A 14167-nucleotide genomic window follows, 5' to 3' on the forward strand; every position below is an offset into this window, starting at 1 on the left:
TTAACGCCACTCCAGAAATGCCCTATGCCCCCATTTAACACACACACACCCTATACCCCCATTTAACACACACACACACACACACCCTATACCCCCATTTAACACACACACACACACACACACTCTCTCCCCCCCCCTCTCTCACCCCTCAGCCCTCTCTTACCGGTACTTCCAGCCGGGGCAGCGGGTTGACGTCGCCTTCCACTGCAGCCGGAAGGAGGTGGAGTTGGCAGCGGGGGTTCGTATGCGTCCGTCGCGTATACTTTCCACGGCTGTCAGAGATCAGAGTTCCCTGCACCGGTGCGGCATCGGTGCGGGGAACTCTGATCTCTGACAGTCGGGGAAGGTCTACGCGACGGACGCAGACAACCCCCGCTGCTAGCCACACCTCCTTCCGGCTGCAGCGGGCGTTGTCTACGCGGATCGCGTAGACGTCAACCCGCTGCCCCGGCAACACAGCAGGAAGCACCGGTAAGTGTGTATATGATGGGGGGGGGAGACAGGAGGATCCAGGTCCCCTGCAGCGGTGCGGGGATCTGGATCTCAGTCTCCTAATCAGACCTCTATTTGAGGTCTGATTAGAAGACGACCCCGATTAGAAGACGAGGGGTATTTTTCAGAGCATTTGCTCTGAAAAAAACCTCGTCTTATAATCGAGCAAATACGGTAATTATATTTCCTACTCTTTCAGAAATTTCATGCAACTATAACATATCAGCCCTCCATATATTTGGCTTGATCTATACTCCCACGTTACGTCATGTCCTTTTATTTCCTCATCACGGAAAGATCGTTGTTTCATAATTACTCCTGGCAGTAATGATTTACCAACTCCTTCGTTTTCACTTGCAAATGTTTAATATTTAAGTGGAAATCATAAATATTACACAGGCGCGGGTCCTGGTGTTTAACAGTACATTTACATTTTGTCAGACAATAGTTTTAAACATTGTTATGATTTATGCATACACGCTGTCCCGGTTTATGAAAGAAATGTCCGAACTGTGCCTTTAATTGTGCCTCTGCAGATTGGGCACTTTCTGAGAGAGGGAGCACAATCCTTACAGACCACCAAATGGCCGCAGGGGATGAACACTATGGAGACCTCTTGGTCCATGCAGATTTTACAGGTTCTTTCTTCCTGAAGTCTTCTTAACTGTTCTTCCATAGACAAATCTGAAATGTAAATGATTTCATTTAATGCAACGATACTTGCCATTTAGAAACATTAACCATCTACAGTAGTAAATGTTATGTTAATCTAAAGACAACAGCGGCTTTAGAAAGTACCAGTTTTAGAGTAGGTGGAACAGCACATTTAAAAAGGCTGCTTTCACTGGCATAGACATGTATATCGCTTTAATGTGTAAAATCTCATATATGTATTGAGTATATTATACTGCAAGAATAACTTTAAATCATAAAGAGGGTGCAGCAAAGTAACTCAGCAGGACAAGAAAAAAATATTTACCTGAACAGTCATCTGATGATTTTAAAGATTGTTCCACTAAAGAAAAGAAAAAATAATGTTATAATAAAGCACAACAAAGTTAGTTTAAGAAAATTCCACTTACACCCCCACAACAAAAATATTTAAATGTACCCATACAAAAACTATACTGTTTTAGAGAATAAAGAAACACAACTTACGGTACAATTCTCTGAAAATGTTTGGATCGTTTGCCTTCAGAGTGTTTTTGAATGCTACGACTGCGCTGCTTCCTTTTGCAAGGACAATGTCGATCAAGCCCAGCACCTGCACAGCCGACGGAGTCTTCTGTTTTATGGATTCGTACTCGGAAGGAGTTAGAACATCCGCTGAAAGCAGGTCGTTCAGAATTAGAAGCAGACTGTTCAAGCAGTGGGACAAAGCAAGGCGGCTTCTTCTGAGCAAAATTATTTCATCTATGAAAAAGAAAAAAAAAAAGAAAAAAAAGAAAAAAATGTTATAGGCACAAAATACATACATTTAGGGCTAAAGCTACAAAAGATTTATTCAGTGTTTCAATGAGCCGGGAAGTTACTCTAGGTACTTCATTATTAAGTGGACATTCTAGTCCCTAAATATAGATTTTTAAAGCAAGAATACAATCTTCTATCAGCTAAAATAACTTTTCAAAAAGCTCTTTGCCCGTGGCTGAGCCATCATTATCAAAAGTTCTCAACCTCATTTCACTACATAAGTTTGGTGTATAGACCTGTACAGCACTTTTTTTTTTGGAAAGGTGACAGGTGAATCTTCTCTTCTACATACTACTTGACTCACAATTACCAAGTTTAGAGGTAGCCTTGGTATAATGAAAATGTTACCTTAAAAATTCAACATTATTCATTAAGGACAACAGAGTAACGAATGGCCAGTTACCTGAAGTGCTTTCTTCTGCCTGCCTGTCACGATCCTCTTCTGTTTGCTCTTCTTGGGCTTTCAGTAAATCGGTTATCAGGACTTCAAGATCGTTGTAGTTCTCTCCAGTTGTTAACATTTTACTTTTTATGGTCTGCTGGACTAGTCTTCTATCAAAGCCCATCTCAAGTGCTGACTGCACCATTTCCGAACTCATCAACATCTCATCTTCCGCACTCGACTCAACTCCCAAACGGATAACTAAAAGACAAGACATACATCATGTAAAAAAAAAAAAAAAAAGCGCCACCACATACACTAGTTTTACATTTAATTAAACTACCTATAGCTTATGTCTTTTTTTGGTTTTACCTTTTTGGAAAAAACAGATTTAGAATTTTCATTAAATTCAGTGGCAAAACCCTGCTTAATCAATCTTCTCTATCAAATTATTTCCACTAAAGAGGTCATAAGTAGTGTTTGTAATAAGAAACCACTTACTAGGCGGGTGCTGTGTTTCACTGTTTTGTATGTCTGAAGCTGAAAGAAGCTAGAATGAAAACAATAATACATTAGTAATGCCACATGACAAGAAGCAATGTACAGGGGGTGTGTTGAGACATGTATTTTCTTTCTTATTATACCTGATCAAGAAGATGTGGATATTTTTCCTGAATTTCCTGAACAAAACGTTGGCCTTTTATTTGCAGCAAGTATTCACATCTAAATGAAATTTAAAAAAAAATAATGAATAAAACACACAAATACTATTTATGTTATAGCTTCCTCTTACACTATGCGCAGCACTTTCAAAAATATTCTAAAACATACAATGCTTCACACAAAAAAGATGACATCTCCACTATTTTTTTTTTTAGATCTTGGTCTCTTACTTTTGTATGCAATTTATTCAATAAACTAACTTTGAAAATTGATGATAATACATGATCCGAAGACAAATGCAGATTTCCAATGATTCAAATTCGAAAGTTGGATGCTACGGTCTATTCTTTTAAGAACGAGAGATTTGTTTCAGCTCCCTCAATTCACTACTTATTATGAAAGGCCAACAACGATAGCTTTCTTCAGCAGAAGGGCTGAGCTAGCCATGTATAAATGGTATAAATGAAAGGATGAAGATCTTCATTGAGCCATTTACAATCTTCCTGCAGCAGAAGTACACTGGTGTTGGCCCTTCATAATGCATAGCGAGGTGAGGTAGTTGAAAGCACAACTCTACTGGAAACTCTCCCTTAAATGAATAGACCCCAACATTTAAATAACAAAAGGAAAGGTATAAGACACCAATGTTTAAGAGTACAAATGGCATGTTCCTTCTACCGACTTCAGTTATCTAACTTTGCACCAGGACTGATCTATAGCAACACCCGGTGAGATACAATAAAGATCCTTTGTATACCTTGGAAACCATTTGGCATGCTCAACCCAAGGGTCATCTCCAGACTCCCAGCATCTGAGCCCACCATCGCAGCAAAAGCACTTGACGTCATCATTTCGACCTACAAGAAAAGACCATAACGTATGGATAAATACATTGACTGATGCAGTATTAAGAAATGAACTAAAATTAAAATGGAAAAGAGCATCTCACCAACATAATAAAATCCAGATTCAGCTAGTTTCTTGGGAGGCACAGGAATTCTGGAAGGCCAACTAATAAACGTTTTGAGACGAGAGGAGCACGTCTGCATGCTGACATTTGAAACACTGTAAGTGGAGGAGGCATTTGCACTGTTCTTCACAAACTGGCACTCGGGAAAATGCTTGCGATGCTCGGACATGGCATTATCGTTTGGTTCCCAGTTGTTTAGCTTCCCGTGACACGAAAAACAAGCAACTTTATCACCAGGGCCCACAAAGTAAAATCCAGCTTTGGCAAGATCGTATGGTTTCAGATATGTCAGCGGCCAACTGCTGAAGGTGCGGAGCCTCTCTTCTTCTGTTAGCATGCCAGAGTTGACTACTGTGTGTTTTAAGTGAGTCAGATCTACCACGGCTCGCGATGTAACTGGATCTTGAGGAATACTCGTGTAGGTCTTGGTAATAACCTCAACATCTCCAAAGCCGGAACAAGTAGCATATCCTTGACTGCCCGTAGAAGATGGAGGGGAAAAGGCCGAGTTTAAGGAAGGCCCAAGATTTACTGAAGGTACATTCTGGATGAAACTACAACTTGGATACAGTCTTTTGTGCTTTTCGACTGGGTCGTCCCCCCTCTTCCAATTATCGAGCATGAGGGGGCATTTAAAGCATTTTACTTTGTCGCCCGTGCCAGTGTAATAGAAACCTGCTTTAGCAAGGCTGCGTTCAGACACTGGCACGTTACCGGGAAAGGTGGCAAACGTGGATATGCGGTAAAGTTCACATGAAAGTTCATATTCTAAGTGGCCCACGTTTGGGCTTGCTTTAACCAGGTTTGCCAGATACGGGCTCCTGTTCAAAACTTCCATAATAGTAGATACAGAAAAATAAATGGAGGGGAAGTGTTTCTCTGGGAGTTAGTTATATGCACCCTAATAAAAGTGGCCCCAACTGGCAACTAGAAAAAAAAATAAAATAAATCAATGAACAGTAGATGTTTTCATAACAGGTTTGAAGTAACATTCCCACCTCTTGTGCACAGAATGCAACTGATCCATACCCATTTATGTTTGAATTATTGATGAAAAATGTAACATAACATTACGCGCCACTGATCTCCATTCTTTTGCCAAGGGTCAGTACTTCTTGAATAGTAGTCTCCTTTTATTCAATGGCTTCACATGCGAAACTTATAAAACACTTTTTTTAATGAAACAAGTTTTCCCAGATAATAAACCAGTTTCATTTTGGACAGTATAAGTAACACACTGAAGCCCACCACTTTACGGGTTGGTATTATTAGCTGCACCGCCATTATACGTCACCTCAACTACCTTATGCAAAAGTACGCCAGCTCTTTGGTACTGCAACAATTGGAACAGTAGCCAATGCCGTCTTTTAGATGCCTAATACCATGCAGGCCCCTTCTTGCCGCCTAAAAATCCCTGACCTGTCAAGGTATGGACTCCACTAGATCTCTGAAGGCATGCTGTGGTATCTGCATGGACACCCTGACTGGTCTGCGCCTACGCAGCCCCATACGCAACAAACTCCGATGCACTGTGTGTTCCGACACCTTTCTATCAGAACCAGCATTCACTTTTTCGGCAATTTGAGCTACAGTATCTCGGCTGTTGGATTCGACCACACGGGCCAGCCTCTGCCTAAAACATGCATCAATGAGGCTTGGCCGCCCATGGCCCTGTCGCCGGTTCACCGCTTGTCCTTCCTTGGACCACTTCTGATAGATACTGACCACCGCAGACCGGGAACACCCCACAAGAGCTGCAGTTTTGGAAATGCTCTGACCTAATCGTCTCGCCATCACAATTTGGCCCTTCTCAAAGTCACTCAGATCCTTACGCTTGCCCATTTTCCCTGTTTCTAACACATCAACTGTGAGGATGAAATGTTCACTCGCTGCCTAATATACCCCACCCGTGCCACGATAAAAAGATGATTTACTTCGCCCGTCAGTGGTCATAGTGTTATGGCTGATTGGTGTATAGGGTGCATATAACTAACTCCCAGAGAAACACTCCCCCTCCAGTTGCGAGTTTAGCCTGCCATGATAACGATTTCTCGACACAGAATGAAAAAACCCCTATTGTACCGGCTGCAGAAACATTGCCTCAAAAAGTGTCCGAATCTGAAAAACAATAGAAAACAAAATGTATGTTAGCTATCCATGTACTGAAGTAATTCGTAACATAATTTTATAGCACACACTACTTCAATCTAATCCAACCAACATAACACAGCAAAGCATTTCAAACATCATTTGTGATTTGGCAATCCTGGTCATTAATGGGACACTCCAGCCATCAGATGCAGTCACGTACGATAGCTGAGCCGTTCCCTTAAATTCTGTTCCCATATGCATTCACCCCTTTGTCCGACCACATCTCTATCCACATGATGTACTTGTAGCCAATCAGCTCCGGCTATTCAGACCCCCATGCAAATGTATGGAAAAAGCACTCCCACTGACTTCATTGGGAGAGTTTTCCTGCCACTAATTGGCTGTTTTAAGCAGCCAATCTGTGACAAGAATCGCTGGACCACGGAGGAGGGCAGCTGCAAACCTGCAAGCTGCTACCTCAGGTAAGAACGTATTTTTGGAAAAATGCATATTTAACCCCTTCAGGACCGGGATTTTTAAGCTAGGGTGTCGCTAAAGGACCGGAGCCGTTTTTGTGTTTTTGCCATGTCTTTCTTCAACTGTAATTTTTCTCTTATCAAGTGGTGCACTCACACAAATCATATATTGTTTTTTTCAGCACAAGTAGGGCTTTCATTTGAAACCATATTAAGCTGGGTAGTACATTGTTTTATTTGAAATAAACTGGAAAAAGTGGGGGAAAAATGAAAAAAACGCATTTTTTTTACAGTTTTGTATACATACAAATTGTACACACATTGAACCAATGGGAAAAAATTATCCCAAATATATTCATTAAGTTGTCCTGATTTGGAAACCACCCAACATGGCCAGGATTTTTATCTATTTTGACCAGTATAGGGGAAAATATTGCAAGGCATGCATTACGTTTTTGAAATGTAATTTTTTTCAAACTTGGCATGGTAGTCTAATAACTGCAATAGTTGTCACAGATACTGATTATCCCCCCAAAATTATATGTTTATGAACAGTAGATAAGTCAAGGTGTACAACTAGGGTCATTTTGACACTTTTCAAACAGGGATTTTATCGCCAATTGCTGCCAAATTTTGAGGTATTTTTATATTTTTTTGCATATGTTGCAATGTTGCTTTAGATTTTATATTATATTTTGTATAGAATATGTGCAACTGCAGAAAAAAACACCAAATTGTGTTCACCAACATCCCCCGGTTCCAACAAGGCCTCACCTGCATGGTTTATGCAATTTTTGAGGAAGCTATGAGGGCAAAACTGGAACATGCGCATTTTCGTTTTCACATTTGGAATTTTCAGAAATTGGTTTCCTGGGCCCATATCCCATTTGGGACATTTTGGAAGCCCCCCACTGTAAATTACCCCATAAAAGTATATATTTATGAACAGTAGACGAGTCAAGGTGTTCAACTAGGGTAGTTTTGACAGTTTTCAGCTAGCCATTTCTTCACTGATGTCTGCCAAACTTCACAGGGACATTATTTTATTGCATTTTTAACGCATACATTTCAATGTTGCACTGAATTTCTTGCACACCATAAGTGCAACAGTGGAAGAAAACACCACATTTTGTTCACCAACATCCCATGAGTCCAATAAGGCCTCACATGCATGGTTCATGCATTTTTTTAGGAAGCTATGAGGGCAAAACTGGAACATGTGCATTTACATTTTTTTAAATATTTTTTTTATCAGATTGCTTGTAAGTGACAGGTTTAGGCCGCTGACATCAATCAGGGAGACCGATCAATAATCAGCGACTTAAAATGTCACCGACAAGTGATCAGGTAATAATTATGATTTTTTCATTTATTAATAATTTGTGTTTTTTCATAATTACCCTAGATGACCCCTCTCTCTTTGTAGAGCAGGGTCATCCGTGGGCTGCCATAATGATCCGATCACTCCTATTGGCCAGGAGCGATCTGATCAGCCCAGCATTTGACCTGGAAGCACCCTGGACTTTCAGGTCAGTGCTGTTATTTTTTTTATTATTATTATTTTATTAATTAATTTTTTTAAATTAATTTATTTTTTAATTTTTTTTATTATTATTTTTTTTACATTTTTTTTTAACTCTTTCAATGCTGATGCTCCATTGAAGCACAGCATTGACTGGTATTTAGTCCCCACAAGCTTGTGGGGACTAATATTAACCCTTGCAATGCTGCGATGGGGGTCATACACAATCGCAGCATTGAAGGGGTTAATTGAGGAAGAGGGGGGTAGGGGTTAACTGAGGAAGGGTGAGGGTGGGGGGGGCTGGTCTCCACACTCATGTGGAGACCAAAGAACCCTGTCTCCCTGTCCCTGAAGCTGCCTCTGGCAGCTGGGACACAATCTCCAACAGACTGAAGATTGTAGGGGGAGGAGTCTCTCTGATCAGTCCTACAGGACTGATCAGAGGACTTCCGGAGCTCGTTTTTGCTGTTGCTGGTCTGCCTGGGTTTCCAGGCAGACCACCAGCAGCAGAGCCCCCTACAAAACGGGAATTAACCCCTTCAATGCCGCGATCGCGGCATTGAAGGGGTTAACGCTGCACTGACGCTCTCATGGAGCGATCAGGCAGCAGGGGGGTGTTGGATCAGGCCCCCACACTTGTGTGGGGACCCATTCAACACCCCCCCCTTTCCCTGAAGCTGCCTGTGGCAGCTGAAACCGCGATTGCAGATCTTTCTGCAATCGCTGTTTCTGCCTACAAAATCACTCCGTGGGAGTGATCGTAGGCTTGGGGGCGGGTTTAGAGAGGTTGTGCTGTCTGCCCAGGACTCATCGTTCCTTGTCACACTGCAACCCACAGTTTAGGTAATAATCTGCTCTATCTTGTGTTTTCTGTCTCTCTTTCATAACAGGCTCAGCTTCCAATAAATATCACCGTGCCCTGAACTCTTTTAATCTATGTGAACATCGGCCGACCACGCCTTCACCGAAACAGATGACGCACCACGGCTTGTTTACTTTTAAACACTTCCTTTCTAAGAGGAAGCGAAGGCAGGGAGTTCCGGTGTTAGTCATAATGAGAGAAGAGAGAAAAGAGAGAGAGAGAGAGACTGCAAGAGACTCAGAGACAGACTGCAAGAGAGACAGAGAGAGAGCAATATATATATTATGTCATGGCGGGATATAATATAATTGGCATAAACTTGTTCATTGCACATAATTACAAACAATATTTGAATGCCGTTCCACTTCGCGCGTGTAACACAATAAGCCATATGCTTTAAGCACGCATGCACCAATCAGTGTCACGATAGCAGAATCACGTAAAATACTGCAAAAAAAGGGGCTATAGGAAACAGAGAAATACTATTTAATAAATAACATGCGAGAACTATGCCACCGATCAGCTTCACTTACATCCTAACAAGTCCTCAGCCAATCCCAAGCCAGTATTTATTTACTAAAAGTACATCTTAGTACAGAAGTAAAGAAGCGTTAACCAAAATACAACACTTACAAATAAACATTCTGACAGCAGATAAGAACTATTCAGTCCTTCTAGTCTGTCCGTATATCCAGATGGAGAGACACGGAATGAATAAATGTTTAAGTGATTTCACTGTACTAGCCTCTATCTCCTATGCTGGGAGGCTGTTCCATGTATCTACTACCCTACTAGTAAACAAAACCTCCTTACATTACATATAAGCCTTTTGACCCTCTACATTTAGAATATGACCTCGTGGCGTTTCAAGTTATTTTCAAACTCATTAGTATGCACAATAAATAGAACAAATAAAAAAAAATCCAGACATACCATAAACTGCCATAAAGGGGAAACAGGACTGGAGTTCGACACCAAGAACGTGTGTGTGTGCATATATAGACCGACAAAATGCGCCGCCCCTTTTCAGTAGCACATGACGTTTCTTTTACAGAATCATCGCTGACAACCAAAACGAAGACAACCGTATTAACGTAAAATATTACACCGATTTGTAAACGTATAGACGGGTGATATGTTATTTCCCTGCGAGTCCCAGCCTCACCGCTCCTTACTCTGAGAAGGAATATGTCGCGGGGTATATAACTGGTCCTAAACCCTACTACCTCCGAGGGAGAAGCGGGGAATTTACGTAGGGAGTTATAATAAATAAATAAAAAGCACCGTAATCTTACGTCAGGAAAATACAGGGCGTTAACGGCAAACGGAAACTTACCTACCCGGCCGCCATTTCCTTTCTGTCTTCGAAATCTTGTAACCGACACTGTTATTGGAACAGTCCATTGCACGCTTTTGGGGGGGGGGGGGGGTTTAAAATGTAGTAAAATCTTTATTTAAACTTTTTTTTATTTTCATTTATTTTACTTTATTTTTTTTAATCTTCACTTGGGTGCCTGGTGAATGACAGCTGATTGGGGTCCGGAAGTTAAGCTGTTCTCCGGAAAGTCCCCGTTGGGCGGATATATTACCATAGAACAGAAAGTCCCTGCATTACACATGAAGGTCACAGACTGCAATGCCGGAAACTCCCTGGCCGTACACAAAGAGTCGGGTCTCGTTATCATTTGTTGTAGCCATCAATTCAATTTAGCAGAAATTCCACAGGTGTGGCGCTAAAATGTAACGGGTATTTATATATATATATATATATATATATATATATATATATATATATATATATATATCTATATCCATTAACTTATTAATGTGAAACTCGTGATGGAAAGTCCGAATAACTACATTTCATTTTGAGTGGTTCATCGAAATGAACCGATTTAATAAAATTAGGAGTAAAGGGGTGCAGACTAAAGGAAACCAAGTGCTGGGGGCAGTGAAGATTAACCCTGTATTTAGTTATAAAAGTATTATTTTGTTAGTGTACTGTCTATCACTAGATAGTGATGTCTATCAGTGAGCTGCTCCAGTCGGTTCTTTGAGTCAGAGAACTGATGAGCTAAGGACTCAAGAACTGTTGTAACCCGATCTGTAAAAAGAGATCACTCGCTCTAGGATCATGATACTGGTGCCTTTAATGATTCAAGACTTACCAAAAGTTATGGTGGGGTAAAGGTGATGGGAAAACCCCTCCCCTTACAGCAGAAGGATTATGAAGCACTAATCTACATCCCTCTGAAATCTTGTGGTGATTTCATTTGCTTTCAGGAAGCAGGAAATGGATGTTTACATCATATAGGCTGGCTTCCCTTTATCTCCAATATTTAAGTATTTTTTATTTGTGTGACACTGCGTGTGCAGGACTCTCGGCGACGAAGTGAAAAGGCTCTTCTGGAAACGCCATGTCTTGCTTTGCCCCTGTGGAGGCCGCTCAAGTGGGAAAAGTGGGACAGCTCCATCCCTGACAATTGGACTATGCCCTGGTTCTACTCGGACGTGGGCACTTTTATAAGAGAGCACTAACCGGAGGGCCTTCAGCCATGTCTGGAATTGTAATTGTACGCTGCTTTTACTGTTTTGTTTAGTTTTCCGTTTACTGAAGTTGTACTGTACGTGTATTGCCCTGAGCTGGGTTGCAGCACATTTTATAATTGTTCTGTGACAATTGTTCTGGCTTACCGATTAATATAAATTTAAATTAAAACAAAACCAAAACTGAACATTTCTATAAGATGTTTTGAAAATGTATCGTTTTTCTCTTAGAAAAGTCCCCTTTGACCTTACGTTAACCCCTTAAGGACAATGGGCGGTCCCTAAACCCATTAAATACAATGTATTTTGAGCCCGTACATGTACGGGCTTTGTCATTAAGGGGTTAAAGAGGTGCGTCATCTGTTTATCAGGATTAAATGCAGTACCATTTGCTGACAGATCAAAGAAGTTGATGGCAGGGAATAAAGTAATTATATTGCTGATAATGCCACAGCATTATTGAGTTAATTTTGAGTGCGTTAGCGATAATGCCCCTTGGCCAAATAGGCATATTGAAGGCAGGGCCCTGATAGATTGTTAATTTTTGAGTTAATTTTTAGTGAGTGAAGGTTTAAAAATTACTGCCACAAACTTTAGCAAAAGCTGGTGGTAGAATCTTGTGCATGGAAAGGGTTCAAATACCAGCATTTGAAATACCCTTGGGTGTTTAGGTTTCAAAAATATATGGTTTACTGGAGTAAATTGAATTAGCCAGATTCAAAGATGGCCCACTTAGGACACGGAAGCAGTAAGACCTTGCAACTTGAACGTTGCAACTTGAATAATGCGCACTTCACAATTGTTACCTCCCAAACAACCCGACAAACCCATGCATGCGGATTATCACTGTTCTCCGGAGATGTTGCTGAACACATATTGGGATGTTGTGTGACAGTGACATTTACCAAAAGCTGTAAATTCACACCTGAAGTACAATTTGTGTGATAAAAAAACACAAAATACTAAACACAAAATAGATACTACCACAAAGTTTGACAAAGGGTGGTAGAAGAATTAGTGCATTGAATTAGTTAAAATGCCAGCATTTAAATACCTTGGGATGTCTAGCTTTCAAAAATATATGGGGTAAATTCCATTGGCCGGCTTCAAAGATGTCCCAAGTAGGACATGGGGCAGAATGGCAAAACATAGCAAAACACTATTTGTATAGTACTTATTGCCCTATAACTTGCAAAAAAAAAAACCCCATAAAAACATTGGGTATTTCTAAACTCAAGACAAACAGTAGAATCTATTTTGCAGGCTTTTTCATTAGCTTTTGTAGATGAGTAAAAGCTTTTTGAAATAAAAGTGAGAAAAGGTACTTTTTTTCAATTTGTAATTATATTTTATGGGTTTTTTTTCATAGGAAATTAGATGATATGATCAAGAAATGGTATCTGAAGAAAGCCCTTCTTGTCCTAAAAACCCCAATATATAACAAACTCAAAAAAAAAAAAAAACAGCCTGGTCCTAATCGGGTTAAGGCATACTGAATTAGTGAGTCAAAATTTTCCATTGCAGTATGTAGGAATTTTAAGTTTATGTCATGCTGCTGTCTGGAATGTGAAAGGGGTAGTGATTATTTTAGGTGGAGAGAGCCCTGCTCCCAAGCTTACATCTCGAGGGACCATATGTACACTAATGCATATGATAGCTGAGAGTTCCTACATTTAAGTTGTTTCCTTTGTTGCAATTGGATGGGAAGACTATTCAGAATCCTCCGTATACATTTGCCCATGCCCCAGCTATTTTTCCATGCAGTTAATTTGTTCAGTTATGCAAACAGACACTGACCACACTCCTAGAATTTAATAGTGCGAAATCGACATTCCCCTTAACATTTCAGATATCCATATCAGGACACCTGTTGGGCAGAAGGCTGGAGTTGGTTGTGCCATACATACAGTTGTAAGGTGACCATCTTGGAACTACAGGCAGAAGCATGGTGTAGATATGGCTGGATGAGACGGGATGTTGGCAGGCTTGGAGGACCCAAAGAGCTACCTCTTCAACAGCACAGACTGCCATTGATTTTTTAGATTCCTGGGGTGGTCAAGGATGATCAGAGGATCTCCCCAGCTGGCCCTTCATCCCCACTGTCAAAAGCAGGAAACATTCATGGCACATTGGATCGGAGACGGGAAGAGGGAAATTTAAAAAATATATATTTTCAAAGTTGCTATACCGGATTTTTTTGTTTGCTTATATAATTCCCTTATTGTTCATGATAAAGCACTTCCTTAACATAATTTTGAAAATTACGGTATATTTCTAGTTTTGCACTAGTGATACAGAATACCGTATTGGCTCGGATATAGGCCGCCCCCGTATATAGGCCGCCCCCTAAAAGTTTGGTGCTTTTTTAAAGAAAAAGTTTTTTTTCTTTAAAAAAGCACCAAAAAAACATGCTGCCACTCTGTCCCTCCCTCCCCGAGATATGCTACCACTGTCCTCCCTCCCCGAGATATGCTACCACTGTCCTCCTCCCCGAGATATGCTACCACTGTCCTCCCTCCCCGAGATATGCTACCACTGTCCTCCCCCCCGAGATATGCTACCACTGTCCTCCCTCCCCAAGATATGCTACCACTGTCCTCTCTCCCCGAGATATGCTACCACTGTCCTCCCTCCCCGAGATATGCTACCACTGTCCTCCCTCCCCGAGATATGCTACCACTGTCCTCCTCTG

General features: G+C 41.0%; 1 protein-coding gene and 1 long non-coding RNA gene across 2 annotated transcripts; both read right to left on the reverse strand.

Moving 5' to 3' along the window:
• Positions 1 to 839: 839 nt before the first annotated feature.
• On the reverse strand, positions 840 to 5003 carry BIRC2 (baculoviral IAP repeat containing 2). Its single transcript, XM_053456497.1, has 8 exons — positions 3957 to 5003; positions 3765 to 3864; positions 2989 to 3067; positions 2846 to 2894; positions 2366 to 2605; positions 1651 to 1905; positions 1472 to 1507; positions 840 to 1176 (listed from the first exon to the last, which is right to left on the reverse strand). The coding sequence occupies exons 1-8, from the start codon at positions 4813 to 4815 to the stop codon at positions 983 to 985; spliced, it is 1812 nt and encodes a 603-aa protein (XP_053312472.1). The 5' UTR covers positions 4816 to 5003; the 3' UTR covers positions 840 to 982.
• Positions 5004 to 5546: 543 nt separating this feature from the next.
• On the reverse strand, positions 5547 to 10326 carry LOC128474219 (uncharacterized). Its single transcript, XR_008346326.1, has 2 exons — positions 10265 to 10326; positions 5547 to 6095 (listed from the first exon to the last, which is right to left on the reverse strand). It is a non-coding gene; the product is annotated as an uncharacterized LOC128474219 (long non-coding RNA).
• Positions 10327 to 14167: the final 3841 nt, after the last annotated feature.

Source organism: Spea bombifrons, chromosome 2, assembly GCF_027358695.1.
Source record: "Spea bombifrons isolate aSpeBom1 chromosome 2, aSpeBom1.2.pri, whole genome shotgun sequence".
Classification (NCBI taxonomy): Eukaryota; Metazoa; Chordata; class Amphibia; order Anura; family Pelobatidae; genus Spea; species Spea bombifrons.